The 26,420-nt window shown below is 41.3% G+C and overlaps 1 protein-coding gene across 5 annotated transcripts; it reads left to right on the top strand.

Moving 5' to 3' along the window:
* The first annotated feature begins 681 nt into the window (after positions 1 to 681).
* zgc:162472 (uncharacterized protein LOC553495 homolog) lies at positions 682 to 19,785 on the top strand. 5 transcript variants are annotated; one of them, XM_047372795.1, is made up of 27 exons: positions 682 to 818; positions 2,655 to 2,735; positions 2,890 to 3,084; positions 3,177 to 3,822; positions 3,953 to 4,056; positions 4,170 to 4,235; positions 5,306 to 5,470; positions 5,564 to 5,697; positions 5,784 to 5,878; positions 5,974 to 6,028; positions 6,101 to 6,235; positions 6,323 to 6,526; positions 7,280 to 7,337; positions 7,421 to 7,607; positions 7,690 to 7,790; positions 7,887 to 8,229; positions 8,405 to 8,539; positions 10,597 to 10,633; positions 10,721 to 10,834; positions 10,925 to 14,144; positions 14,248 to 14,408; positions 14,495 to 14,646; positions 17,827 to 17,878; positions 17,980 to 18,133; positions 18,217 to 18,351; positions 18,452 to 18,695; positions 18,778 to 19,785. In XM_047372795.1, the coding sequence occupies exons 3-27, from the start codon at positions 2,897 to 2,899 to the stop codon at positions 18,877 to 18,879; spliced, it is 6,987 nt and encodes a 2,328-aa protein (XP_047228751.1). In that variant the 5' UTR covers positions 682 to 818; positions 2,655 to 2,735; positions 2,890 to 2,896; the 3' UTR covers positions 18,880 to 19,785. The 5 variants fall into 5 exon arrangements, with proteins under 5 accessions (XP_047228751.1, XP_047228749.1, XP_047228750.1 ...); XM_047372793.1 differs by lacking the exon at positions 2,655 to 2,735 and having other exon boundaries at positions 711 to 818; positions 14,251 to 14,408; XM_047372794.1 differs by lacking the exon at positions 2,655 to 2,735 and having other exon boundaries at positions 711 to 818; positions 18,452 to 18,659.
* Positions 19,786 to 26,420: the final 6,635 nt, after the last annotated feature.

Raw genomic sequence — 26,420 nt, 5'->3', positions numbered from 1 at the left:
GGAGTGGAGATGCAACTGTGAAGCCATCTACAAGAAGGGACAGAGCAGACTGTACTTCTTGAGGAAGCTTAGATACTTTGGTGTTTGCAGCAAGATGCTGCATATCTTCTATAAGTCTGTTGTGGAAAGCGTGATCTCTTCTACCATCATCTCCTGGGGAAGCAGCATCAGAGCCAGGGACTTAAAAAAGCTCAACAAGCTGATAAAGAAGGCTGGCTCTGTTCTGGGGACTCCTCTGGAACCTCTGGAGATCATTGTGTAAAGACGGATTCTTCATAAAATGAAGAACATTATGGAGAACCTTGAACATCCTCTTCATGAGACTGTCCTACAACAACTGAGTGTCTTCAGTCAGAGGCTTCTTCAGATCTGCTGTAAGACAGACCTCTACAAGACATCCTTCGTGCCCACAGCCATCAGCATCGGCCCTATAAAGAAACCTTCATAATATGAGCTACAACAACATTTAATTTCATTTCGGGATTAATAAAGTATTTTTGAATTGAATTGGATTAAGTGAAACACATTATATAGATTAACTGCACACAAGCTGATGTTTCAAAGCATTGCTCATATACAGTATCTACATGAAACTGTACAAACCGAAAAGCAGAATTGAACGGGTGGAAGCTGTGGATGTTGACCAGTAGGTGGCGGTCCGCCATTATAATAAAGAAGAAGAAAAGTTGCGTCATCAAAAAAACAAACAGAAAAAAAAAAACATGGCGGATTACTAAATACACGGGATCCGCTACCCGTTTGTCTTCTTTGATACATGGTGGCTTGTTTATGCAAGAAAACAGCATTTTCTCGAGCAGGTATGTTGCTACGAATATGTTGGTGGGTTATGAACAATATTATTACCGTTGTTTAAGCCACACGACTTTCGAAGATGAGGCCATTTCTCAAAAAGGCTGCGTCTTGTTATGGGGTGTGAGCATTGCTTGGCGCCTTACGTGAAAGTAATTTGGACACATAGGTGTGCCCGCTTAATTATTTAGTGGTTGTATGTTTATATTTAAATCCTAAACGTTGAACGTCACTGGCTTTGACAGTTAACCAAGCTGATCCTTAGCTAGCAGGGGAGGCGCAGTAGATTATTCTTGCTTGTGGTACAGAAGTCGGACGAATACCGTATTTGTTGCAATATTGTTGGTGTGTTTCCTGTTTTTGGAAAACAAATAGTTTGTATAACAATAAAATGACGCTACTAACTCAATGTTCTCTGCGGCTGTTTAAACCTTATCCCAGTTTCCGTGCACCAGACTAGACGTTTAAACCTTAAAATAACTGGTGGCACTCAAACTAAACTGTGGCGATTTTGTTGAAGCAAATTTTTTTCAACACTTTTCCTTGGGAATGTATTCATACCAATTGAATTTCATATTTAGTGTCTTTACAACCACAAAATTAAATGCATTTTATTGGTATTTTATGTAATAGACCAACAAACAAGTCGTGCATAACCAGGAAGCCAACGGGTGAACATAAACGCGTATTGAAAATACACAACCACAGCATGATGCTGCTGTCACATGAAGGCGTGGTGTGTTCAGGGTGATGTGCAGTGTTCGTTTTCATGGTTTTTTGCATGTTGACCACAAAGCTCAGTTTTGTTCTCATCAGACCATAGCACCTTCTTCCACATTGGTGTGTCCCCTACATGCACTGTGGCAAGCCGCAGACAGGATTTCTTCTGGCTCAGTTCTACTCATAAAGGCCACATTTATGGAGTGCATGAGTAATATTTAAATAAAATATTCAAAGGTGGACTCTATTTACTTATTAGGTGGCTCCTAAACTCAGTTGGTTGCTTTGGATTTTATTTAGAGGCATCAGAGTAAAAGGAGCTGAAAACAAATGCCACCATTTTCTTTAGGTTTTTATTCATTAGAAGCTTTGAAAACCATGTCTGCTGTTCCTTCCACTTCACAACTACTTGCTACACTGTGTTGGTCTTTTTTGTAAATTCACAGTAAAATACATTGAAGGTTTTAGATGTAATGTGACAGAATGTAAAAAAAGTTCAAGAGGTGTAAATACCTTTTCAAGGCAATCTATGTACTTGTGAATCACGATTTTATATTACTAGACGATGACATTTTTAAAATGTATTGCAATTAATTTTTACGGGCTGCACGGTGGCGCAGTTGGTAGCACTGTTGCCTTGCAGCAAGAAGGTCCTGGGTTTGATTCCCGACCGGGGGTCTTTCTGCATGGAGTTTGCCTGTTCTCCCCGTGCATGCGTGGGTTCTCACCGGGTACTCCGGCTTCCTCCCACTGTCCAAAAACATGCCTGTTAGGTTAATTGATCACTCTAAATTGCCCTTAGGTGTATGAATGAGTGTGTGCATGGTTGTTTGTGTGTTGCCCTGCGATGGACTGGCGACCTGTCCAGGGTGTACCCCGCCTCTCGCCCATAGACTGCTGGAGATAGGCACCAGCTCCCCCGTGACCCACTATGGAATAAGCGGTAGAAAATGACTGACTGACTGACTGCATTTAATTTACAATGACGACCGCCAGAAAAGGTTAAGATAATCATGATAAACCACTTTATCACAACTTGCATAGCTTTAGCTGCATATGTGTGGGAATTTAGGGCCTCTTAATAAAATGATCCTGACATCTTACTACTTTTATTTTGTGATCAGGTTGCAAAAACTGATGAACATGTAACTCGGGACTTGGAATTTCCTACCTAAGGACGTCACATTTGAACTTGTTGCATTCAGGTGTGATAAAGTTAACATTTTTTAAATGTGTAAACTAAGCAAATGTGTACATGTTTGTCTATATGATGTTAATTTAGTAGTGCAATTAAATGATGACTTGGTTAACTGGATGTTAGAATTTCTTTTTGGAATAATTCTAATGATGATTGTTCAGGTTAAAAATGTTTCGTCGGTCAAGATTCAGTGCTCGCCCTAATGTCGGGACAGCTGGGAGAACAGCTGCACCTCAGGAACCCCCAGCTGCAAACCAGGAGACAAGTAAGACCAAAAAGGAACCAAACGAGAGCAGTAATGCTTCACTAGCAAACAACTCCGACGTGACCCCATCAGAAAATGCTCCTGGTACAGGGTGAGTGGGAGAGTAGACTCAGGTTTTTTTAATAGCTGGAACTTTTGTTTTTATTCTGTGTAACAAAACTAACTCTTAAAATAAATGTTCAGAGATGGCAATGACCAGAGTGGGGAAGGTACCAGCTCCGCAGCATCAGTCCAGAGAAGGAAGCGGTTCTCCATCAAGCCTAAAGTGGCTCCTGGTCGCCCTCCGACCCTCTCTCGGACACCAAAATCCCCCGTCAAAGCAGTCTCTGTGACTCCCGTAGATGGTGTTTCTGAGTTGGATCTAGAACAGCCATCAACATCTAGTACAACTGTGAAAACACCAACCCCTCAAGGACTCCAGTCCCCAAGGCGAAGAAGACTCTCTGAAGATACAAAGCCGCACAAAATACAACAAAAGGTCACCCCTGAGAAACGAGGACCTTCAACTGTTTCTTTATCTGAGGACTCACCAAATCAAACCCTAAATCTGCCAACAGACAGCAGCAAACAAGTGGAAAACATTTCAGCAAGTCAGACGAAGGAAATTCATTCAAGGACACATGAGAGAGTACCGCCTTCTTTACCAGATAAAGAAGCTACAGAAATATCAGAGAAAGCCAAGACTCTCATATCATCCAAAACTGTAATTTCAATAACCCCATCAGCGCTGTCCCTGAGCAGACTCCTGAATGACCCGTCAGATGTGAGGAGAATGATGAAGGCCCAGAAGCTGAGAGAGCTGCTGAGACAGGAGCGATGCAAAGAGACGGTTAGCTCATATTATTCAGATCTTCATTATGCAAATTTATATTAATGTTTTTATTCTTATCAACACTTTTGTTATTATTATTATTATTATTGGATTTAAATAAAATACATTGTACCTTTTTATCTCAAAGAAACTCAAGAGAGCTAAAGCCCATAAAAAGGAGTTTACTTTAGATCCAACAAAAATGACCATGAGGGATCTCATCCATTATCTCCCAACGTCTAATCCCATGACGTAAGTTTCATTAAATGTTGAGGTTCGGAAAATTTTAGCCACTTTGTCAGAGATTATATTTATAATTATGAATGATGCTGCTTAATTAAAAAACAATTTAACAATCTTTTCAGATCCAGTTTAGAAGAACATGATGAAGAGAATGAGACAGTGATCCCACCCTCACCAATAAGAGAAGAGTATGTTTGTCTCATCAAAACAAAGACTAAAGACATGAATTGTGCTCTAAAACCTTCAGACTTGAGTTTGTGACTCATGACATATTCACTTTAGGCTTTATGGTTAGAATGTTTTTGAAGTTTGTGTGCATAATAGGGTTTTTAACCACGTCTTATTCAAACAGCTTAGTTGTACAGCTGTAGCAGAATATTGAGTGTTTTCTCACAGCAACCCTGTAATTGATTTTAATACGATGTTTAATCAAATTATCAGGTTTGTTAGGTATTTTTCAAGATTAAAACATTGCCAGCAATTTGCTTTTGAGAGGTTGCTATGGCTTCAGTTGGCCACCAGGAGTCACTGTTGTTTGTGACACTGTTAGACTGAGGCCTTGAGGATTTGAGTGTTTCTTGGTGTAATTAGATGGAAAGCTTCAGAGCTTCATGAGGTTTCAGCTGCCCATCACTACTGTTGTTGGCTCACATCAGTCTATTCAGGTTAACTGCACCTTTAATATATACCATATAAAGGTATATATCATGCAAGTCATTCAGCTCAGAGTAAGGAGAAGAAAAGCCTCTAAACCTTATCTATTGCATTAAGTAAGGGATGTTAATCTCATCATTAGAAATAGATTTTTGGTTCTTTAAAATAAAGTCAGTTCTATGATTCCTTCAAAAATTTAACATTAACAGGTATTGACCAACTTCTGTTCTTCTTGAAATGTCTAGGTGTATTTACATTACTAATGTAATAAATATTACTCTTTATTATCCAAAATAATTCAAAGTAGTTCTTTACTTTGTTCAATAAATGTTGAGTAATGGAGATTTGTAAGTTGTTCATGTGCTATTTAGGCCCAAGGAAAAAACACTGCGTGGTTTTAATTTGTAATCTATTTCAGTGTAGTGTGTTGAATGCAGGCTAGGTGACATACATCCAAGGAGATAACCTTCATTTCAAATTTGAGACGTGGAGTCTTGGAAATAGAAAAGATGGTGGCTCTTATTGTGTGAAACCTGGTAAATTTAAACTTTGACAGCCTTTTATATCATACACCTATTCCTGTTATGTCTTCCAATTCCTCAAGATCCACAGAGCGAGCACCTGTACCTGAAGTTCCCCCTATCAAAGTGAATTCCAGAGAAGAAGTGGAGGAGGAAGAGGCTGCTGCAGAAGAAGAGCAGGAGGAAGCTCTCATGGTTCCTCAGGTCAAGGTAGCAGAAGATGGCTCGCTGATCATTGATGAGGAAAGGTAAGCAGTGTTCTGTTCAGCGCGTGATGATCCCTCTTTATTTAACATGATTCCATGGATGACGTGTTTGTGATTTGTCAAACTCTTTCACAGCCTAACAGTCGAAGTCCAGCGTGCCAAAGGTCCGAACACAGCTTCTGACAGAGACCCAATCTTTGAAAGAGGCTCCACTACAACTTACTCAAGTTTCAGGAAATCAAGTTACTCCAGACCTTGGTCGATTGAAGGTTTAACTGATACAGATAATTATCTAAATTTATTGCGCCAGTTGTGATGCGGTTTGACATTTTTGTTTGTATTTGGTTTTCCTCAGAGACAGACATGTTCTACCTGGCAGTTAGCATGGTGGGGACAGACTTTTCTATGATTTGTCAACTGTTTCCGCACAGAGCTCGGTCAGAAATAAAGGTAGGATTATTTGGTATAAAATGTGTATTTGCAAGTCATAATGAAGAAGCAACTCACAGGTGATCTAAATGTACAAAAAATATTTTTCTTTTCAGAACAAGTTCAAAAAAGAAGAGCGAATAAATTCTTGGAGAATTGACAAAGCATTCAGTAAGTGTTCAGGTTGTCAAGTACGACATTAGATAATTCATGATTGATGGGTGTGACTTCATTGTTTCTTAGGAGAGAGGCGTAAACTTGATATAGAGTACTTCTCTAAGCTGCTGGAGAAAATTTTGGAATTTCAGAAAGAGAGGAAGAAGTTAAAGTCCCTCGTTAAGAAGAACAGCAAAATGACGTCCAGAACGAAGGCAAAGGGTAATTTGCTCCTCAGTCTTTTTAAAGATACAGTAGTGTTTTATACGTTTGTCTCATTTCTAATCTTTGATTTTATTACCTTCACAGGCAAAAAATCAGCAAAGAATCTGAGTGACGTGGAGGAAGAGGATGAGGATGAAGTTCATGACTTAGAGGAAGGGCAGGAGAAAGAGAACGAGGACCAGTGTAATGAGGGAGAAACTCCTGCTTCTGAGCTGAAGAACAAACGCAAGAGAAAGACAAAAGTAGAGGCCTTGACTGAGGAACCAAATGAAAAGAAAAACAAAACAGGTCTTAAAAAGAATGATTTAAACTTTTTTTTTTTAAAGGTTATTCTGTTCAAATGGTTTTATGACTAGTTAAAATTAGAAATGTCCCAGTCAAAGATTTTCTAGCTGGTTGCCAGTTTCATTATAAGAAGGATTTCACTATTATTTCAAAACAATGACAGTTATGAAAGAGGTGACATTGTAAGCTGTTTTTAACATAATATTTTAGCAATTAGCTTGGTTATCATCATTAAACAGGATTTTCATATCTTTACTATAAAAACAAAACTTAGCATGTTTACAGTGGTTCAGCTTCTGGTTATCTGCTCATGTCTACCTAGCAGCCTAACTAAACAACGGACATGCCTCCATAAAAATACAGCCTCCTTTCTAGAAGCTTCTAAGCCCTTTATGCTTTTTAAACAAATTTTAAACCACTTAATGATAATTTAAGTAGCTGATTGTTTATCGCTTAGCTACCACACCATAGAGTACCGAAGCTGGTGTGATGCGTTCACTGATCAGAAAGAAAAATAGGATTTGTAGTTTCCGACTGGGTGATCGATGATCAGAATCGGTCAAGAGTAAAAATCAGCCGATTCCGATCACCAGATCTGTCTTTGTTTTTGCCTGTTCTGTCGAACTCTCAAATGGCTTGTTTGTAGATGATTACTATAGTTATTTAAAATCTCTTTTTCCTTATAGTTTAAATATTTCTCTGGCTTGATGATGTTTTGATTGCTGCTTAGTTTAGTTTCTCCTTTTGTATTTTCAGGAGAAGCGCCTGAAGACTCGGAAGCAGCACTTCCTGAAAGCCACACCAACTCTGAAATGTAATACTTCAAAATTGGTTTAAATTTAGTCCCTTTTGCTTTTTTTTTTAAATTGAAACATCTTGTTTTGGCCCAAAATTTAGGTCTGAGAAGATTTCAAATGTAAACTCAGCCAAGGAAACGGGTATCAAGCCAGCCAAGCTCTCACGAGCCATAGCACCAAAACCACTTCTGCCTTTGGGCCTAAAGCGAGGTAGAAAGGGAAAAAATGAAGAGACTGAATCGGATAAAGGAGATAAGAACACGAGTGATGAAGCCCACAAAGAACAGGTTATTTATTTGTATTTAGAGCCAGCAAAATGTTCTCTATATTGTGATGTTTTTCTAATTTTAAGCTTTGCTTATATTTTAGATCAATCAGGATGAATCAGAAGCTAGTAGGGGGAAGTCTGCTGGTGATGATATTTCTTCTGAAGAGGAAGAGGCAACAGTAAAGCATCGGGGACCCACCAGGTAAAATACTCCAAAAAACAAAGACACCATTATTTAGCAATTTCTGAACCTCAAATTATTTTCAGTACAACTTACATTTGTCCATTTGTTTTATAGATATGGAAGAGTTCCCAAACAAACAGCTGCCTTTGCTTATGCTTGCAAAGAGCAATCCCACTCCTCCGTAGCTGAAACTACTTCAGCCTCTCCTTCTACGTCAAAATCCAAACCCAAGTGCACTGTTAAAAGAGGCAAATCACTAAAGCCGCAATCTGACAAAACCCCCAAAAAAGCCAAACTGGTTACTCTCAGATCCCTCAATTCAGACTTCAGTGATGAAGATGATGAAGAGGGGCAAGATCCATGTTGCAGCTCCAGTCAAGATATGTCAGGTTTTGTGCCTGGTGGCCTGCACTCATTAAATGCTGTGATTTCAGAGGTGGATGACCCTATGGTCGAGGTAGGAAGAACAAAACTCATTCAAATGGCACCGAAACACATCATTCTTTTCTTTTTTTTTTTTTTTTCATTTTCCCTCCAAACATTGTTTGTGTTTCAGTTACCTTTTCTTTATGCATGTTTTACATTACATATTTCAAACCCTCCACTCTTGAATCCTCCTATCCCAAACTTAGCTTGATATCTTGGCCAGCATGCCTGATATGCTGGGCATCTCCCAAGATGCACTGTGTCCTGATTCACCCTCTCATCAGGCACAATATGAGACAGGCACTGCTGAGGCATGTGATCATCAGTTGGACCTGCTGGTTGTAAGTGACACATTGTGTGTTAAATGTAATCCTAATCCCCAGTTACAGCTATAGTTTTAACTTATTTTTCTGGAGTCTAACCCTAAATATCAAGTGTGTCAATAAAGTGCGTTTTAATATATTATCTTATTTGTTGACAATTTAAATACACATATTTGGTTTGTGGTTTCATGACCTATTGCTGCAGTAATTTTGCTGGCTTTGTGAAATAGTTCCACCTGCGAAACATTAAACAATAAAAAAAAAAAATTTAGTCTTTATATTTCATATTTGTATCATAATGCCTATTTCAGAGTAGCGTAGCTCCAGACTGTGTAGATGCCTGAACAGATCACATGCGGGCAGTAAGTTGTCGCACTAAAAAAGACTAATGTGTTTTATTATTTTGGAAATGGCAATAAAATACACCTAGTTGTCTTTATAACTAATTAATAGAAATATTTAAATTGATCCAAAATAACAGCCAGTGCACAATGAAATAAGGCTGTAATTATTATAAGTTCAGCATTATTGTGTTGCAGTGTTTAAAACCAATTGGAATTTACTCCTGGGTAATACTTACACAACTTAGGTTTTCCTTTACCCCTTTTCCACGTCACCTGTGGACGGGTCGAGGCTGCAGACAGAAACAACAAGTACGGCGGCGAAGACGAAGAACGTACCGTATAAACGTTATTTAGATGTTTGTAAAAAGACAGTAAACAAGCATTGTAAAACTACCCGTTTCCCTTATGCTCGCTTATATTGAACATTGCAAATGAAACCATTGTACATACCAGTCGCAGTCTCCTTTCCCATATTAACTGTAGTTTATGGATGCTCTCTTTATGCATAAAAATTAACATTGCGTGCAGTTCAGCAATCTCAGCTGTCTTGCTACCACGCTCTGTAACGTCCACTGTTGATGACTCATGCTTGGTTCCCAAAATTGGTGGAAATGCGCATTGGTGCTCAACAAAAGGTTCGAAGTCACGCGATCCAAACCAGTTCAAGAACGAGAGTTGCTTCCATGGAAAAACGCTACTTAAGTATCTCTCTTGTAGGCAATGAGGAGATGCTAGAGGTCAGCTTGTTCAAATATCTTTTTGCCTAGCTGATCCAGAGCATTAGGACAGATAGCTTTGACCTATATTAGGTGAACTGATATCAACAAAATCAAAGAACATTCATATTTAGCAGTGTGTTACATTTATTACTTACAGTGCCTTGCAAAAGTATTTATTCCCATTGAACTTAAACAAATGTAACATAACTGAGATGGAAGGTAAATGATACAAGGTGTTTTAAAGTTGTTTTATTTATAAATAGAAATCAGAAAATTGAGACCCTTAGTCTTTTAACAGGACAACTATTAGGCACCTTCCACACGCTATCCTCACAGTGAAACACGGTGGTGGCAGCATCATGCTGTGAGGATGCTTTTCTTTAGCAGAAACAGGGAAGCTGGCCAGCGTTGTAGGGAAGCTGGAAAAAGCTAAATTCAGGGCAAAGCTGGAAGAAAGCCAGATAGAGGCTGCAAATAAACTTCAGAGTGGGACATATGTTCATCTTCTAGCAGGACAGCTGCTTTAAATCTAATTGAAAATTAGTGGCAGGTCTTGGAAGTTGCGGTTCACAGATGCTCTCCATCCAGTCTGACTGAGTTTTAGCTGTTTTAGAAAGACACATAGGCAGAAGAGTGACTCAAGACAAATGAAGCTGGTAGAGACATACCTCAAAAAACTAATTGCAATGAAAGTTGGCTTTACAAAGTACTAACTATGGAAGCTGAATTCTTCTTGGTAAGAAATGTTGAAAAACATGTATCACTTTTCTTCCACTTCACAATTAGGCACTACTTTGTGTTGATCTGTCACATATAATCCCAATAAAATGATGGAGGTTTGTGTTTATAAATAGGCAAATTCTTAAAGAGTTCAATGGGCATGAATACACTGTGCACTGCTGTAGATAAAAATGACAAAGAAGTGTAACTGGGGGAATAGTGCATGTGTTTTGTGTGTCTATTGTAAGTTATATTTTACTGACATTTAAATCTGTTTCTGTTTCTATTGCAGGATGTAATAGACTTTTTTACATCAGAAGAAACAGAAGGTATGTTGTAAGTTTGTTCTTTGAAGCATCTGGTGAATAAAAGTGCATCATGTTTTTAAGGACACATTTCTGTTGTTTTTAATTCAGTTTCTCAGGATGAGAGCTATAATGAGGCTGCTCAAACCCTCTTGACCATAGGCAACGTTAGTCACGTTTCTCAGTCAACGCAGGGAGAAGTCAACGCACAAGGTTCCAACTCCGGTAGGAGCATCAGAAACCACCAAATTCATTATTGAGGTCTGTGTGTTTCTGTATTTGAGGTGAGTTATTGTATATTATGTTTAATTTCAGGAACCGCGGTGGACGATAAAACATCAGACCACTTTGATGAAAAGGTCAGAGATCAGCAAGGCACCCCTGCTTCTTTGCCTACTGCTTGTCCTCAGAAAGTCAGAGACATTTCAGAGACTGTTGCCAGTATGGACCCACAGAACAGTGAAATGAGCGTTAGTGACTCATCTCATGTTAAAACCAGTGAGCAAATGTGTGATAAGCAGAAGACTGTACATGAAGAAGAATCTGGCTCTCACTTAAAGTCTAAGCCACAGATCCCAAGTAACAATTCTCCATCAACCAAGACGCTGTGCCTTTCTAAAGTGAATCCTAAACCAAACATTGGGACTGCACCACCAACATCCCAAACGAAGACGTCCAAAGAACAGAAGGCTGAAGTGGGCCACTCAGTTGCTCCTATTGAGGTAACATCAGCTGTTAAAGAAGCAGCCCCAAACAGAACAGAATCTGATGAGGCATTGTTAGAAGATGGCGATTCCCTTAAAGAAGATCTACTAAAAGAAGAGAAATCTGTGAGTTCCTTGATCACACAGGGTTGCTCCGTTTCTTTATCTCAGATTGAATCTAGTAGGAATGAGACTGCCAGAGATACAGACTCTTCAGATTATAAAGATGTAAGTGTTATTCCTCATGATGGACCTGGCAAGACTTATTTAAGCAGTTCTTTAAAATCTAAATCAGAGCTGACGCAGGTTGTACAAGAGCCACACACCCTTTCAGACTCATTCCAAGGCGGCAACATCCAACATCCCCCACCTGAAAACGATTTGCCTGTCAATCAAAGGAATATGGGTGCAGTTGCAGCTAGAAGGAGTAGATTGTCAAAAGTCAAACCCAATCTCCCACATATGTCAAGAGTTGCATTGAATAAATCTCAGATCAGTAAAGAGACTGTAAAGAAAGACCCACTTACTACTTCAAACTCAGAATCCCAAGAGCAAACCATAAAGGACGTACAAACCCCATCTACTAGTTTTAATCTAATAGAAGACTCCCCAGCAGGGGAGGTAATAAAAATACTCATTGAAGAGGCCCCTAAGGTCCAGTCCAATACCGAACCACAAGCTGAACAAGCATCAAATGCAGAATTAGCTGCAGCCCCAGGAGAAAGTAGTAGTCCTGCTACTTTAATCACACCAGTAGAAGATAGACAAGCTGATTTACTGGCGAGTAATGTTTCATCTGCTAGTCAGTTGCGAAGGAGCCATTTGCAAAAGGTTAAACCCAAACCAAATCTAACACAGGCTCTACGAGCTAAGAAGACTAAACCTCAATCCACAGAAAACACAGCAATAAAAAGTCCTGGTCCAAATCCTGAGTCACTTACAAAGTCAACAGCAGAGGTTTTCCTGCAAGCAGTATGCTCTTCAACTTCTGATCAACAGATTGCAGCCACTGGCTGTGCTTTAAGTTTAAACCCAATACTGGATTCGGACTCCACTCATGTATCAACAAAGAAACAGTCTACAAATCAGGAGGTTAAGATCCCTACTGAGCTTGCTAATCAGGTTGAAATGGAGGCGGCATCAGACCAAAGTGCCACGGGGAACCAGAACCTCACTGAAGTTCCAGTTGAGCAAAGTAAAAAGCAAACCACCAGTGACTCAGGATCAGTTTCCAAGTTCACAGATAAAGATTCAGTATCTCAAAATGAAATGATCGAAAGTAGATGCAATGACACAATGACCTCACATGTTAGCCCAACATGTTTTGATTCTGACCCGGTCCAAGACCAACGCAGTCAACCTGCTGTGTTTGTGAGAGCTGAGGAAGAGTCGACTGTCCGTAAACACGATTGTGAAACTACAGATGCTGGACAGCCGAGGAGGAATCGACTATCAAAAATCAAACCCAGACCTAACATACCTCAAACCTCAAGGGCCACAAAGTTTAAATCTCAAACATTAGAAAACCAGTCAGAGAAGCAAACAAATCCCGAACAGACAGTGACCGAACTGGAACCAAAAACATGCGGCCTGTCGTCTGAAAAACAGAGTGTAAATACTAATCCTCCATCGGGTTTAACACCACCACTGACCTCTGGATCCCATGCAAGACCTTCAAAAATGAAAACGACAGACACTGATGATCAGACAAGCATGAATGCAGCAGCATCAGAAACAGAGAAGCAAAACTCTAACGTCAATCTTGAACTAAGTGAGGAGCAATCCACTAAAGAACAAGAGTCAACATCCAATGGATTTCCTGTTGCATCATCTTTGAGCATTAGCAATAATCAGGCACTGACTGCCCCAACAGATAACGAACCACAATTTGGTCAAGGGTCAAACCTGAATTCAGGAACAGATCTAGAAAGAAGTGACCAGCCTGCTGCTTGCAAAACAGCCTTGGAAGAGTTGCAAGTTGGTCAGAAGGAGGATAAATCTGCTCGCCACTTCAAAAGGAGCCAGTCACTAAAACCTACACCAAATTTATCACAGACTTCAAGACTTGCAAGGTCCAAGGGCGATATCAAATCTCAAGTACCCCCCAAACTCTGTGTACAGCAGACCGTCATAGAGAAAGAGATGAATACTGAGTTCACAGATGAACCCCTGACACCTGAGGTCAGAGCAAGTCAGAGTATAAATGTTGCACCAACAGTTGATTCAGCATCAACCGGATCACAAGAGGGAACAGTTTCAAACATATGTGCTTCAGTCCAAGACCAGACTAAACCTCATGCTGCATCCTTGCTAGTCAGTGAAAAAAAGGATGAACAATCGAAGACGGAAAACTCAACAGCTATGCAGTTTGTAAAAAAAACGCCAAGCCCAGCCTCTGAAGAAAAAAGAAAAACTGAGGAAAAGGCAAATGTTGGACATGTTTCAAGTTCAGTTCTCACAGAAAAAACAATGCCTGAAAGAAGGCAGCGGTTTCCCAAAGTCAAACCCAAGCCCAATGTAGAGTCAAGCTGTAGAGTTACAGTTAAAAAGCTTCAGTCGGAAGATCACAATAAACCTCTTGAAGACCAGATTAAAGACATATCCTCAACTGTTATGCTGGAGCAACAACTGGAATCTACTATGGACACAATGTCAAATAATGACCAAGCAGACCCTGATTCTCTTTCATCTGGAGATTGCACCTTGGAAATGCCAGTAACAGTTTACAGCTCAAATGCCCAAACAGTTGGTGCTCAGACTCCAATTACAGATGTCCCATCAACTTCTAATGCTAGTCCCTCACCCCATGAGAGAGACGTATCTGTCCAAGGGTAAGATATAAATGTCCCTAGGAATTCATTTATTTTGGGCTTTTGTACAGCTTTGGTAATTGAAAACGTTTTTCATTAAGTCTGCTCTATTTTACTTATAAAGCAGTGATCCCACACCATCAGAGTTGATCGACTCTTCTAAGAACTCAGGAAAGGCTCCTCAAGTTGGTAGAGGGAGGCTCATTAAACCTAAACCCAACCTGCGATGCAGCAGTCGTCTTCAGCAAACCCAGGCTGTTAAAAACACAAAACCAACGGAAGCAGGTTTGACACTTTTCCTGTTCTCAAAGCAATCCTGGCCAGGTCTTGTTAATAGCTGATGTGATTTAAACAATTTTTCTTTTCTATAGACTCTGGCAATACCTCACAAGCTCTCAGTGCCTGTGGTGATCTAAAACTTGTATCTGAACTCGGAGCGTGCACCCAGGAGCCAGAAAAAGACTCGAGTTCAAATGATGCTCATTCTTCTCATTATTGTGTTAAACAAGGATCTTCTAATGAGGTAGGATAAATATGCTTCCTTACTAACTAAATATATTCTTAATGAGCCACTCTAAAATAAAGCTAAATGCCAATAATTTTGCAATTCCTTCTAACTTTTCCTATATTAAATGTAAAGGGCTTCAGAATAAGACACCTCTCTCTAATGCAGTGGTTAAGTATGACTTGCATTTTGTGGACTGAAAGACATGGTACTTGGCAGCCTCAGTTTTTTGGGATTAGTAGTGGATTAAGAAGACGTGTCTGATGTATGAAAAGCATTTATGCTCCAATAATGGTAATAAAAATTGAAGAGTCAGTTTTTCACTTCACTGATGTATTATTGGATATATACTACTCACAACAAGTTGGGGATATTTGGCTTTTGGGTGAAATTTATGGAGAACCTGAAAGGTTCATGCTGCAGTGATATTATATTAAGTAGGGCATTTAAGTGGAAGCATGCAATGGTGATTTCCTCATCTCAAACAATTTATTGAAACAAAAGCCACAACAGTGGTGGGTATGCCAAAACAAAAAATGTCATGTGCCCATGAGCGTCAATTACAGCTTGACAATGACACCTCATGCTGTTCACAAGTCGATTTATTGGTTGCCGAGGCATCCCACTCTTGAAGGGGACTCTCAGGTCATTGAGGTTCCATCACCACCAATCTCATCTGATGACAACAGTGGCTGATGCGCATGATAGTGCTCTCCTTGATGTCTCCAACATCGTTGGCAGGCATCATTAATGCTCAACACGAATTTACGTTCATCAGAGAGCAGCACTGAGCCCCACTCATCCCTCATCCAGTGCAAATGCTCCTTGGCCCATGCAAGAGGATGTCCGTACCTGCTGGTGTGGTCAGGTACCCTTGCAAGGCATTTAGCATGCAATTCATGCTGATAAAATCTGTTTTGAATGGTCTGACAAGACACTTGGATGCCTCTCAGCTTCCTTAAATGTGTCTGAAGTTGAGTAGTATTCATCGTCTGGTTCTGCAGGGCACTGTTCACAATGAAGTGGTCATCGGTGTGGGACGTGGTCAAAGGATGTCCACTTCTGTGCCTTTCTTTGACTCTTCCAGTCTCTCTGTATCTCTGTTGCAACCTGTTGAAGACACTCTGTAACACTCTCAGTTTCCACTTCTGAGAGCCTCCTATTTGAAGCCCCGCAATAGTGAGGTACTATTGATCAATTGTTAGTGTCATCTTGGACTCATGATGTTAGAATGTGAACAGCATGATTAGAAGGACTGTTTAAATACTAATTCTGACTGAACCAGGAAATGTATTGGTTGATTCATGGATCAAGCACCTGACATTACTTTTGCCATTAAGGTCCTTGTTAGAGAACAGCAAGTGTGCAAAAAGTACCGCAACACTGAACAGTTGAAAATTTGCATTCTGAAGTTTTATACACAGTGCCTTGTGAAAGTACTCAGCCCCCTTGAACTTTTCAACCTCTTGTCACATTTTGGGCTTCAAACATAAAGATATAAAATTCTAATTTTTTGTGAAGAATCAACAACAAGTGGGACACAATCGTGAAGTGGAATGAAATTTATTGGATGTGTCAAACCTTTTTAACAAATAAAAAACTGAAAGGCAGGGTGTGCAATATTATTCGGCCCCCTTGCGTTAATACTTTGTAGCGCCAACCTTTGCTGCAATTACAGCTGCAAGTTGCTTGGGGTTTGTCTCTATCAGTTTTGCACATCGAGAGACTGAAATTCTTGCCCATTCTTCTTGCAAAACAGCTCAAGGTCAGTGAGGTTGGATGGAGAGCGTTCATGAACAGCAGTCTTCAGCTCTTTCCACAGATTCTTGATTGGATTCAGGTCTGGACTTTGACTTGGCCATTCCAACACCTGGATACCTTTATTTGTGAACCATTCCATTGTAGATTTGCCTTTATGTTTTGGATCATTGTCTTGTTGGAAGATAAATCTCCATCCCAGTCTCAGGTCTCTTGCAGACCAACAGGTTTTCTTCCAGAATGGTTCTGTATTTGGCCCCATCCATCTTCCCATCAATTTTGACCATCTTCCCTGTCCCTGCTGACGAAAAGCAGACCCAAACCATGATGCTGCCCCCACCATGTTTGACAGTGGGGATGGTGTGTTCAGGGTGATGAGCTGTGTTGCTTTTACACCAAAACATATCTTTTTGCATTGTGGCCAAACAGTTCGATTTTGGTTTCATCTGACCAGAGCACCTTCTTCCACATGTTTGGTGTGTCTCCCAGGTGGCTTGTGGCAAACTTTAAATGAGACTTTTTATGGATATCTTTGAGAAATGGCTTTCTTCTTGCCACTCTTCCATAAAGGCCAGATTTGTGCAGTGTACAACTGATTGTTGTCCTATGGACAGACTCTCCCACCTCAGCTGTAGATCTCTGCAGTTCATCCAGAGTGATCATGGCCTCTTGGCTGCATCTCTGATCAGTCTTCTCCTTGTTCAAGATGAATGTTTAGAGGGACGGCCGGGTCTTGTTAGATTTGCAGTGGTCTGATACTCCTTCCATTTCAATATGATTGCTTGCACAGTGCTCCTTGGGATGTTTAAAGCGTGGGAAATCTTTTTGTATCCAAATCCAGCTTTAAACTTCTCCACAACAGTATCTTGGACCTGCCTGGTGTGTTCCTTGGTCTTCATGATGCTCTCTGCGCTTTGAACAGAACCCTGAGACTATCACAGAGCAGGTGCATTTATACGGAGACTTGATTACACACAGGTGGATTCTATTTATCATCATCAGTCATTTGGGACAACATTGGATCATTCAGAGATCCTCACTGAACTTCTGGAGGGAGTTTGCTGCACTGAAAGCAAAGGGGCCGAATAATATTGCACGCCTCACTTTTCAGTTTTTATTTGTTAAAAACGTTTGACACATCCAATAAATTTCATTCCACTTCACGATTGTGTCCCACTTGTTGATTCTTCACAAAAAATGAGAATTTTATATCTTTATTTTTGAAGCCTGAAATGTGGCAAGAGGTTGAAAAGTTCAAGGGGGCCGAGTACTTTCGCAAGGCACTGTATATAAATTACCGGCCTTCTTTGACTAAATAAGGCTGACAAGCATGCTTTCCAGTACTAAAAGTCAGCACTTTGATCAGTGATGGATTGTAATACACAAAAATATGCTGTTACGTTGGCTCAAATTTTTTCCTTTTGATTCCTTTAATCCCAGCATGAAACATCAAGTGCCGAGGAGATTCAGAGAGATTTACTCCTGTCAGAGTGTAAGTCAATCAGAGATTTTCTTCCACATGCATCATTGTGTTTGAAGTTTGCTTTCTCGTCCTGTTGGTTTGTGACTGAATTATGCCTCTCTCCCTCTCAGTCCTGCCAGAGCAAGTGCCTTCAGATCCAGATGAACCCTTTTTCATCCTTTCTCTGACGGAGGTCCCAGTCTCCTCAGCAGAGGAAGTGGAAACGAGTCCAGCTGAGAGCCTCTCTTATCTTCCTGCAACAGGTGCATCAGGACAACAGTCAAGGTTAGTATAGTTTAAACTGGCTCTCCATCCAGGGATGTTTGAGATGTTTAGTTTTATTTCCCCACCTTTCTTTCCCTTTGCAGTGTTTCTGATGTGAGTTTGGAAGCAGAAGACCATCCTGAACTTTCTGTGGAGCCAAAAGTCTTCAATACCACCATCGCTGAGCCGAACAAAACAAATCATGATGATTATGCTGAGAAGAAAAGTCGTCTGAGTTGGTGAGAGAGAAAATCAGAGTATTGCACCTTATTGTCAGTTTAGAAACTTTCACTTTTAATTAAAATGTCTATTTTTTATTTTTATTTTTTTACATCACAGTAAAAACAAAGTTTCTGCTTCCGACTTTTCCGAAGCAAACATTGTTAAAACAAGGGATCCCCCGTGTAAAAAAACAGCAAGTAAGAGAAATGAAAAAAAACTTTCATCAGAAGCAACACAGATGTCTTCTTCAGAACCGAAGGTCTCCACATCAAATTATATTATTCCCACACAAACTAAATCAGCAACCGAGGCCGTTACACAATCGGTGAGTTTGCCTGTTGGCCCGAGGTCTGTGTCTACGGTAAGGATACAGATTTGTTGAAGCTGATTTCTGTGCTCCACTATGAGCTTGATGAAAACTAAATCTTTGCTGTTTGTTGTAGGTTTTAACTTCCCCAGAAGGTGAGAGCAGATTTGCTGACGAGGAGCCTACAAGTGTGTCGCGGTACTTCCTAACTGACATTTTCACAGAAGTTGAAGATTAATTAAAAGCTCCAAGCCGCTTACAATTTTAGTTTTTGAACACTTTTGTATTATCTCTGCAATGCTTAATTTAAAACTATATTTTATTTTTACTTTCTTTTCTGTCAGTTGGTCTACTAGATGTATTTTATTTAACCTAAACAAGCACTTTGGATGAATACATTTGTACTGAAAATAGATTTTTAAACCTCAATTAGTTCAAATAGCAATGTGAAACAGTGTTAATATGGCTGATAAAACGATGTAGACTGAATCCCTGGCAGCTGACTGACACATCACACGCTGAGCCTCAGGTTTCATAAACTAGCTGTGAAAATGTAAATGCTGTAAAGCAGAACTGATTTACCTCTTTCTTTGTGTTTATACTTGTTCAGACTTTAGATCTCGGTCACAGATAGAAACTTAACTCCATGACGAGAAGCGGTGTATATATTTATTTATTTTTTTTATCATTTCTGTGTTCATTAAAACTTTATAAAAAGCAATTCTGTAAAATATAACCGATCCAATGCTTCAACATTTTGATTTGTTCTTTAGAGGTGTGTGTGTGTTGAGTACCTTGTACAGATGAGAAGCAGTTAGAATATTATATTTGATACTTTAAACTACTCATGTTTACATCTTGGATATTGAGTGTACATAATGTCATTTAGGGTTATGCATATAAGTGCGAAAAGCAACAAATTTAGAACCACCTCATAACAGCTACACAATATTTAAGACCAACACTAGCGTATAAATGCTTTGTTCTTGTTTAAGCACCACAAATCTTTCATTGAATTCATTAAAATGTATTTTTTGTTACTTTCCCATCACATCTCCTTAATTGTTACGCACTGGCATATTAAAGGTTTAGCTGAATGGAATATATGGCATTGTCTAAATAAAACAATCATCCATCAACCACAGGATTGTCTGGGCTATCTGTACTATTCTCAGGGGGGGTAATATTTTAAATCAAAAATCTGGGTTAAGCATACTTCGTCTTTATCCGTTTCACCGCTGTAGAATAGTTTCCAAATTTTCCTGTGCAGCTCTATGTGACCTACATCTTGTATGAAAACATTACTCAGACATCAGTGCAGTTAATTATATTAACAATTCACAATAAATGTCATCTCAATGTTCAGTTAGTCTAAATTTAATAACTATCAATCATATTCATTCCAGTAATATTAAGTACTGTTGTTGGATTCCCATGTAATGCAGTCCAATGTAATCTTAATTTTAATAGAACACAGTAAATGACACAGCAAAAATCAAACAATTGCTTTTTCATTGTTTTTGATGGGTTTTTTTTTTTATATATGAAAACCCCCCAAAAGAGATTGCATATCTTTTATGGCAGCAATGCCTCATTGAATTCAGCATGGCCCTGTTCAGATTTGGTGTTAACTTGCATCCTTGGCGACCTAGTTACAAGTGGACAGCGCAGAAAAGTTAAAAGAATACTGGCGCTTTTCTTGCATGTTTTTACCGGTGTAGATGCAAACATGTTCCAACATTGTTTTCAAGTCCCACCTACTGGTCTGAACAGATATAACTACACAGAAGTATCAAATTATCTCCAATGTTTTTTTTACATTTTGTAAAAAGCAATTAATCAACTACAAATGTAAGCATACTTGTCATCTGTGTTGTCTTGCAGTGCAGTCTTAATGCTCTTAACTATCAGGTCAGCCCTGGAATTTACTTTTTTTGCGTTGAATGTTTTGAGACAAATGCCTCAGCCTTTTGTTCAGAAAGTATTTCAGAATAATGACCGCGGGCAGTTTAGGATTTGAGCTCGTCTGCGTTTATTTTAAAGGTTATTGTTACTGAGCTCTGCAACACCGCATTTCCGCCACGGAGGTTATGTTTTTGTCTGCGCTGATTTGTCCGCAAAATATCTCAAAAAGGGATTTTGATGAAATTTTCAGACAACGTGTCAGGAAATCAGGAAAAGGAACAGGGGCCTCGTGTACGAAGCGTGTATACGCACAAGAACTTTGCGGCTCAATGTTTCACGCACAACTCTGCGTGTAGATAGAAATGAACGTCGCGTGAAAGTTTGCGATAACCCACGCAAACTTTTAACCTGCCGTTAAAATGTGCAGCTGCCCCGCAAACGTTTTCAATCTACAATAACAAACGGCACCCCGAGTGAAGTTAGTTTGAAGTTGGATATTCAAGCTCCGCGGAGTTAGCGGCATCTAGCTCACGGTTGATCCGATTCAGGAACTCGGATTTCGGCTAGCTGATCTCTGTTGCTTCCTGTTCTGACGCCCGGTGGTTCACTTAGGGGACCGTCAAGAAGTTTCCGAACCAAACACTCTTACGAAATAAAAATACAAAAATTTCTTATCTTGTGACCAACTGAAACAAAACAATGGTGCTACTAGATGACATAAATGAGCCACACTCATTTTTACTCCATTTGAAGTCTTTTTACATTTCTTGGTCAAAAATTGTGCTTTTTCTTCAATAGCTTCCAAGTCATGTGACCTACTGACAAAATCTGTACGAAATTGTTCTATTAGACAGGATAGATGAGGCACACTAATTTTTATCTGATTTAAATGCATCTCCTATTTTTTATAAATGTTTTATATTAAAATTCACAATTTTTCCTCAATAGCTTGCAGGTCATGTGACCAATTGGCACAAAATCAATCATAAATTATCCTACTAGAATGTAAGAAAGAGGCACACTCATTTTTATTTGATTTAATGCATTTTCAATTTTATGAATTTCTTTAATCACAAATCATGTTTTTTTTTCAATAGCTTTTAGGTCACGTGACCCAGCAGTACAGAACTACTGTTGAATAATTCTGTTAGACTGAATAAATGAGACACATTTGTTTTTATCTGATTTAATTGAATTTTCTATTTTTTGTCAATAGCTTTGAGGTAACATGCCTTTCACAAAACTACTGTTAAATCGTTCTACTAAACATGACAGATGAGACACAGTCTTAAAGCAATCTAACAGATCTACAGTTTTATTTCCGACATATAATTTACATAATTTCTTTCTAACATTATTGGACAAATTTCACACTTTGCACCTTACTTGCATGATGGACATTTCTATCCTTTCTTTGTATTGCCATTTTCGTTGCCGTTTGTGTTGAGGCACTGGACATGGAGCCATCTGTCAGTCATCACACTGGATCTGTTAATACCATAGATGCTGATGGCTGTGGGCAGGAAGGATCTCCTGTAGCGGTCTGTCTTATAACAGATCTGAAGAAGCCTCTGACTGAAGACACTCTGTTGTTGTACAACAGTCTCATGAAGAGGATGCTCAGGGTTCTCAATAATGGAACAAGATGGCGCCGCAGATGGTCGCCTCGGCGTGTTGGTGCGCATTGTTTTGTTTTGTTTTTTGCTTTAAAACGGTCTTCTGTGATGGTACCCGGAGCTCTCTCACCAGAGAAGAACTCATGAACATCAGGGCTACTACACCAGAGGAGTTATTTCCAACTTTTCTGCCTACTGCTCTGGAATGTTTGGACATTCTGGTCAAAGGTGCGCTCACCTTTGTTCACGCGGTGAAACGCCGGAAGAGAGGGAAACGGGCTGGGGTGCTGGTACGTCTTCGCCAGCGTGGACTACGAACACCGTTACCTGGAATATTTCTCTCTAACGTGCGCTCACTTCCCAACAAAATGGAGGAACTACAACTGTTGTTGGGGAAAAACAGGGACTTTTATTCATCGGCAGTTTTGTGCTTCACGGAGACGTGGCTGTGTGGATTAATACCGGACTCTGCGCTGCAGCTGGCAGGATTCCAGCTCTACAGAGCGGACAGAGACACGGAACTCTCCGGCAAAGCGAAAGGTGGAGGAATCTGTTTTTACCTCAACAGTGGTTGGTGCAACGACGTGACAGTGATTCAGCAGCACTGTTCTCCAGACCTGAAATCCTTCATCATAAACTGTAAGCCTTTCTATTCCCCCCGTGAGTTCGCTTCGTTCATCCTGGTCGGTGTTTACATCCCACCGCAAGCTAACGTGCAGGTCGCACAGCGCATGCTCGCCGACCAGATACTGAGTGTGGAGCGGACCAACCCGGACTCCTTAGTAATCGTCGCTGGTGACTTTAACAAAGGTAATCTGACCCACGAACTCCCCAAATACAGACAGTTTATAAAATGTCCGACCAGAGAGGACAACATTCTGGATCACTGTTACACCACCATCAGAGACGCTTATCACGCCGTCCCACGTGCTGCACTGGGCCAATCCGACCACATCATGGTCCACCTGATTCCTGCATACAGGCAGAAACTAAAGCTCTGCAAACCTGTTGTGAGGACGACAAGGAAGTGGAGCAGTGAGGCTGTGGAGAATCTCCAGGCGTGTTTAGGCTGTACAGACTGGGATGTGTTCAGGACTACTACCAACAGTCTGGACGAGTACACAGAGGCTGTGACTTCCTACATCAGCTTCTGTGAGGACAGCTGTGTACCATCATGCACCAGGGTGAGTTACAACAACGACAAACCCTGGTTCACAGCCAAACTCAGAAGGTTAAGAATGGATAAGGAAGAGGCCTTCAGGAGTGGTGACAAAGACATATACAGAGAGGCTAAGTACAAGTTTGGCAAGGCAGTGAAAGAGGCCAAACGACTGTACTCTGAGAAGCTCCAAAACCAGTTCTCAGCCAACGACTCTGCGTCTGTCTGGAAAGGGCTCAAGCAAATCACCAACTACAAGCCGAAAGCCCCCCACTCCATCAACGACCGACGCCTCGCCAACGACCTGAACGAGTTCTACTGCCGCTTTGAAAGACAAAGGGACAGTCCTGCAACCATCTCCCACGACGCCCCCCAACAGCTGCAGCCACAATCCACCACCCCCACCTCCCCAACCTCAAGAGGGGCCTTGGCACCTCCAACCCCCACCCTGAAGTTCCCCCCCACCAGCCCCCTACCCACGCCGAGGACGGCTCTTTCCATCCAGGAGAGGGACGTCAACAAACTCTTCAGGAGACAGAACCCCCGGAAAGCTGCTGGTCCGGATTCTGTCTCACCAGCCAGCCTGAAGCACTGCGCTGATCAGCTGTCTCCAGTCTTCACAGACATTTTTAACACCTCACTGGAGACATGTCATGTGCCAGCCTGCTTCAAGTCCTCCACCATCGTCCCTGTTCCCAAGAAGCCAAGGACCACAGGGCTTAATGACATCAGACCCGTCGCCCTGACCTCTGTGGTGATGAAGTCCTTTGAGCGCCTTGTGCTCTCACACCTAAAAGACATCACCGACCCCCTCCTTGACCCCCTGCAGTTTGCCTACAGAGCCAGCAGGTCTGTAGATGATGCAGTCAACCTAGCCCTTCACTTCATCCTCCGGCACCTGGACTCCACAGGAACCTATGCCAGGATCCTGTTTGTGGATTTCAGCTCTGCCTTCAACACCATCGTCCCAGTTCTGCTACAGGAGAAGCTCTCCCAGCTGAGTGTGCCCGACTCCACCTGCAGGTGGATCACTGACTTCCTGTCTGACAGGAAGCAGCACGTGAGGCTGGGGAAGCACGTCTCTGACTCCCTGACCATCAGCACCGGTTCCCCCCAAGGCTGTGTTCTCTCTCCTCTGCTCTTCTCCCTGTACACCAACAGCTGCACCTCCAGTCACCAGTCTGTCAAGCTTCTGAAGTTTGCGGACGACACCACCCTGATCGGACTCATCTCTGATGGTGACGAGTCCGCATACAGATGGGAGGTGGACCATCTGTTGGACTGGTGCAGCCAGAACAACCTTGAGCTCAACGCTCTAAAGACAGTGGAGATGGTTGTGAACTTCAGGCAGAACCCAGCCCCACCTGCCCCCATCACCCTCTGTGACTCCACAATTGACACTGTGGAATCTTTCCGCTTCCTGGGAACCATCATCTCCCAGGATCTCAAGTGGGAGCCAAACATCAGCTCCCTCATCAAGAAAGCCCAGCAGAGGATGTTCTTCCTGCGGCAGCTGAAGAAATTCAACCTGCCAAAGACTATGATGGTGCACTTCTACACAGCCATCATTGAGTCCATCCTCACCTCCTCCATCACCATCTGGTACGCCGCTGCTACAGCCAAGGATAAGGGCAGGCTGCAGCGTGTCATTCGGTCTGCTGAGAAGGTGATTGGCTGCAGTCTACTGTCGCTCCAGGAACTGTACACCTCCAGGACCCTGAAGCGGGCCGGGAAGATTCTGGCTGATCCCTCCCACCCCGGTCACAGACTCTTTGAGACTCTCCCCTCTGGCAGGAGGCTGCGGTCCATCCGGACCAAAACCTCACGCCACAAGAACAGTTTTTTCCCATCTGCCACCAGCCTGGTTAACAAAGCCCGGAAACCACACTGACACTCTCCCTTTCCCCCACACCCCCCCTTTTTTTGCTGACAGGACACCTGTAACCTGTAACTCTATGCGTTACATTAACGCTCAGCTTGGACTCCTGCTTACTTGCACAATGATCACCTGCACTGTTGTATTGCTCTTGCATCTTATACTGCTCTATATTTACTCTCACTCACTTAAAACTGTGCACTTATATTTATATTATATTGTAGATATGTTTGTACTGTTTAATTTGTACTGTATTGCACCGACTACGCCAAAACAAATTCCTTGTATGTCCAAAAACGTACTTGGCAATAAAGCTTTTCTGATTCTGATTCTGATTCTGATTCTGATAATGTTCTTCATTTTATGAAGAATCCTTCTTTGCACAAAGATCTCCAGATGTTCCAGAGGAGTCCCCAGAACAGAGTCAGCCTTCTTTATGAGCTTGTTGAGATTTTTCAAGTCCCTGGCTCTGATACTGCTTCCCCAGCAGATGATGGCAGAAGAGACCACACTCTCCGGAACTGAATTGAAGATATGCAGCATCTTGCTTCAAACTCTGAAGGTCCCAGGCCTCCTCAACAAGTACAGTCTGCTCTGTCCCTTCTTGTAGACTTGTAGGCTTCACAGTCGCATCTCCAGTCCAGTCTGTTGTCCAGGTGAACACCGAAGTATTTATATTCCTCCACCACCTCCACTTCTTTTCCCGTGATGGAAATAGTTTTTGACTTATTCCTGTTTCTCTTAAAATCTACAATCATCTCCTTTGTTTTAGTCACGTTCAAGATCAGATTATTGTTTTCACACCATGCCACAAAGCGGTCCACCACCTTCCTGTACTCATCTTCTTGTCCATCTCGGATCCACCTCATGACTGCAGAGTATTTCTGCAGATGACAGGAGTCTGTCTTGTACTGGAAGTCTGAGGTGTGCAGAATGAAAATGAATGTTGAGAGTACAGTCCCCTGTGGTGCTCCTGTGCTGCTGACTACCTGGTTAGACACACAACCCTTCAGTCTCACAAACTGTGGTCTGTTTGTCAGGTAGTCTTTGATCCAGGAGATAGTTGAGGCCTCCTCCTGAATCTTCTGGAGTTTCTGACAAAGCAAATCAGGTTGAATTGTGTTAGATGCACTGGAGAAATCAAAGAACATGATCCTCACAGTGCTGCTGGCTTTGTCCAGATGACAGTGAGTTTGTTGAAGCAGGTGTATGATGGCATCTTC

The sequence above is a fragment of the Girardinichthys multiradiatus genome, chromosome 8, assembly GCF_021462225.1.
Source record: "Girardinichthys multiradiatus isolate DD_20200921_A chromosome 8, DD_fGirMul_XY1, whole genome shotgun sequence".
NCBI lineage: Eukaryota > Metazoa > Chordata > Actinopteri > Cyprinodontiformes > Goodeidae > Girardinichthys > Girardinichthys multiradiatus.
Note: the sequence above shows the minus strand (reverse complement) of the source record. Positions and strands in the feature narration are given on the sequence as shown.

What these genes read in the sequence shown, in the direction of transcription:
- zgc:162472 (XM_047372792.1), top strand. Translation starts at nt 790, where the DNA reads ATGCAAGAAAACAGCATTTTCTCGAGCAG. An exon ending in CCCTCACCAATAAGAGAAGA is followed by an intron (nt 4,236 to 5,305) that starts GTATGTTTGTCT and finishes CAATTCCTCAAG; the next exon opens with ATCCACAGAGCGAGCACCTG. An exon ending in TGGATGACCCTATGGTCGAG is followed by an intron (nt 8,230 to 8,404) that starts GTAGGAAGAACA and finishes TCCCAAACTTAG; the next exon opens with CTTGATATCTTGGCCAGCAT.